We start from the raw sequence: 4,034 nt of genomic DNA, 5'->3' as shown, positions 1-4,034 counted from the left end.
TGTTTAGTTGGCCGACACTCGTTCCTCCGAGTGGCGACCGAGTGACAGCACGGCGCCAGAATCCAGTCACCTCGTTTACTTGAACAGTTAGGTTTAAGAATAAGAAAAAAAAACTAACCAACTCTTCTCCAACCGGAAAATGGGGGTAAGCGAAGATGGTCCTGGGTGCACCGAAACTATCCATGATGGGATGGCTGCGAGGGAGAGAACGACGTCACTGACGGTATGCCCGCAGTCCGTCGTCGTCGCTTGCGTTCGATGTCTCGAGTTTGCGCGGCGACATGGTTGCCATTGCCCCTTGCGAGTCTTCGAAATTAAATTGCTTCTAATTTAAATCTCTGCGCTACGTAAGAGAATCAATGACTCATACCCCCGTAAACGTGCCCCCCCCCCCCCCCCCCTTTGCGACGGCAGAGGAGAAGGGAAATTCTACGCTGGAATGATGAGAGGCAACAGAGCCAGCTGTGGAAGAAGACGATGACGACGCACGTGGAAGCAGTGGCACAAGCGTATACCGAGCACGAGCACGAGCGTAAACCGAGGGGCGCCAACGAGCCAGCTGCGGAAGAAGACGACGACGCTCGAGCCAGTGCTGATGATGATAATTTTTACGTATACGAACGCCACCAAAATCTGTACCTCATAAAAAGTTCACTTGAAAAAACATACGAAAGACAGTTTGTGGCGAACGCGACGTGGGTCGACGTATGCGCAGGAAACTGGAACGATACAGCTGAGACTCTGGGACATTCTTTATCGCCTAGGGACACGTGCACTTTCACAGATCCATCGAACAGACAGACAGCGCAAGCGATCCGGCCGTCTTCCCAAGTTCAAACGGTTACAGCTACGTAACAATACAAAGTTCTGTCATGCTAATATACAAGAAATATTCTCCATTTGAAGGCCTAGCAACGCAAACGCGCGACAAAATGAGGCAAATACCGAACTCCGAGATGTAACAGAAACAATGCCATGGTGTACAAATGACATGTGTCTCGTGTGTTCTAGTATGTTTTGTTGGGACTCGTTGGGCTCGATGTTGCTCTGTCCTTCGTGATGGGGGTGCTCCGGCGCTTGACGGGCTCCCTTGGCAGACGCACCAGTGTCCCTTGCATGGCGCGCTTCCTCTCCTCGCTGGTCACGTGGTAGGGGCTCTTGCTGGGCGCTAATTGGTATTGCAGCCCAGTGACGATGTGACAGGACACAAGCTCGGCACCCACCACGAAAAGTAACATGATGGCGGCAGCAATGGCAAGCTGCAACGTTGTACGGCGACCGCCGAAAAGCACTGGACTCATCTGGGATAATGTATCCCCCAGTCGGCTGAAGGCGAGCCCCACGGAGACACTAAGACAGCGGGTCATGACCGGGTACGGGATGACGGACATGATGAGAAAGAACGTCAAACATACGGTTCCAGTCGCACGCATCATAATTACGAGCGAACCACGCATCGCAGTTATCTCCCGCAGGTCAGTGGCAAGGGCGGTCAGTGTTACGGCAAAGACAAGTCCGGAGGTGGTCACGGTGTTCCGAAAGCCGAAAGAAGTAACGAACGGCGCTGAGACGACGCACGAAATGAAGGACACGATGAAGCTCACGGCGGTCATGATCTCCCCGACGGGAACACCGTCGTTTACGACGAAGGAGTCGAAGGCGTAGCTTATCGCAGTCCACATATAACAGATGGTAATGGTGCAAATCCTAAATTGTGGGCTGCAGATACCGCTGCGAAGTCCATCATCTTGACTACGGGCCTTAATCTCCGCTACCTGATATGCCATGAGATCTCGGCAGTCCTCTGGGGAGACCTTGTTCATACGTGCGGCACGCAAAGCGATGCGCTCGGCTTCCTTGACGTTGCCTGTCTCCAAAAGCCAGCTGGGTGACTCATCGATGGTGTAATAAAGTAGCAGGAGAAGGCATGTTGGAATCATCAGTATCAGCTGCAGCGCCGCCCATCCTGCCTTCACGAGTTGAGCTGCAAAGAGCGTGATCGGTGATAGCATCAATGCAGATAGTGCGATAATGATGATGTAAAGAGGGTATTTTTCTATCGGTGCCAATTCGTAAATCAGCGCGTACATAGGTACCACGAGGGCACTCGTGGAGGCTGACACGACGGCGCGCACAGCCACGAAGAACTGGAAGTCATTCGGCACGGCACTGGCGGCGCCGGATATGAGGACCACGGGTATGGTTAAAAAGAGTACCGCCTTGCGACCGACGCTGTCCGCGAGCGCTCCGACTACTGGCAGCGATGCCATGCTGGCGGCCGCGTACACGAGCCTCGCGACGTCGATGAGCCAGCGCCTGTCGCACACTAGGTTCCAGTGGCTGACGATGTTGTTCCCGTACTGGTCGAGGTCGAACTCCCACGATGCGCAAGTCACGACGCGAGCCGTATCGCCACCGTCCGGCGGGTCGCGCATCGTACAGTGGCTGTGCTCGCCTTGCTCGTCCACGGGTATGGCCAGCTGTTTCCACTCGTCCACGCTGAGGTTCCTTATGGAATCGGGCCGCCTGCACCAGTGATCCATTACGCCAGCTGTTAGCCTGAAGCTCTCGTAGTGCAGCCCGTAGTTGTAGACTGCGATGACCGCGCCGATAATGTGTAGCAGCTGGTAGGCACCGTGCCCATAGGGCAGCTGCCTCCCCAACCGCTTCTGCGCTGGTGAGAGCTTAGTCAGGGCTGACTCGGCGGGCACAGAAGGCGGAATCGTGGGCCGTTGGTCGTGGTGTGCGGCCATGGTGATGATGATGATGATGGCCTCACACTTTGGCTCGTGCCCACACTGGGGGATTGTCCAAGAATTCGCTGCCTGAATTTTAAGTAATGTTTGAAGATTTGCATATGGAAAAAAAGTATGTAAAACGAAGAGAAAAAAAAACTTAACCGTAAACATCCAAAAATTTATTCGTTTAGTTGATTGCATGAAAGCACAAACAGCATCAAAGACATCCCTGTCGCGTGAAGCCCGGAACTGACGCACCGAACGTTAGTATTATTTCTGATGTGAAGATTCGCCCTGGTTTAGCAAGTGGAATTTCTAGAAGCCTTTTACTTAATACTTTATAGCGACGACATACCAAAAAATAGTGATCTAGGGATTCTTTATCCTGGCAGAATTGACGCAGGGCTGCTATCGCCAGACCAGTTCTGTGTAAATACAGATTTAACGGGGGGAGGGGGAGGGAGGACACGGGAGTGCAATCTGGTGATCACCACTTCCGATTGCCTTGATTGACACCACCACTGGATTTTCCACGGAAATTTGAGATGCTGAAATTCAGTCCATGTTATAGATTCCATGGCATCTCTACGGATTGAATATTTTGGATATATAATCGCTGTTATGTGCGCAACCACTCAAAGAACCGATATTATTGGTCCACTTTGGGATGCTCGGGCCAATGAATCTGCCATTTCGTTTAAATGCAATCCACAGTCGCCTGCTACCTATAATAGTTTTACAAAATTTAACTGTGGAGGAACTAATGCTAAAAACGTCTTTAGAGCTGGTGAATTGGATGAGGCAGTAAGCGAAGAACAGACAAAACGCGAATCTGTTATAATAACTGCACTGATTCCATTCAAAGGGAGTTTCCGCAGTACCAAAATCATTTCCAAAAGCTCGACTTCAAGGAGGAGGAGGAAACAACTTTATTTTCTTAATTTGCTTAGTGAGGGGTGGCTACCAGGCGGTGCCTTACAGCCACCTCCTCAGCTCTTTTGATGGCTCGAAGTTGAACCTTCAGGTTCGGGTTCATGAGTATCGCTTCCCACGCTTCAGGCGAGGGAGCGGCCAGGAGATCTGGTGGAGGGAGATCTTCTCTGCAGTCCCAGAGAATATGATTTAAGAAGGCTATGGACCCACATAATGAGCCGTGTGGGTCTGTCAAGTCAGGGTAAAAGTGTGCGTATATTTGTGGGCTGGGAAAGGAGTGCGTTTGGAGTCGGCGCCAGGTGACTTCTTGTCCCTTGGTGAGCTTAGGATGAGGTAGGGGTTTTGTCCGTCTTGCGAGGCGGT

At 51.8% G+C, this 4,034-nt stretch overlaps 1 protein-coding gene across 1 annotated transcript; it reads right to left on the bottom strand.

The window, feature by feature from the left end:
• Positions 1–1,007: 1,007 nt before the first annotated feature.
• LOC125943520 (beta-alanine transporter-like) lies at positions 1,008–2,753 on the bottom strand. The gene has a single exon (XM_049662876.1). It carries the CDS (start codon positions 2,751–2,753, stop codon positions 1,008–1,010), a length of 1,746 nt encoding a protein of 581 aa, XP_049518833.1.
• Positions 2,754–4,034: the final 1,281 nt, after the last annotated feature.

The sequence above is a fragment of the Dermacentor silvarum genome, chromosome 2 (genome assembly GCF_013339745.2).
Source record: "Dermacentor silvarum isolate Dsil-2018 chromosome 2, BIME_Dsil_1.4, whole genome shotgun sequence".
In the NCBI taxonomy this organism is placed as follows: Eukaryota; Metazoa; Arthropoda; class Arachnida; order Ixodida; family Ixodidae; genus Dermacentor; species Dermacentor silvarum.
The sequence above is the reverse complement of the archived record's forward strand: the minus strand, read 5'-3'. Positions and strand labels throughout refer to the sequence as shown.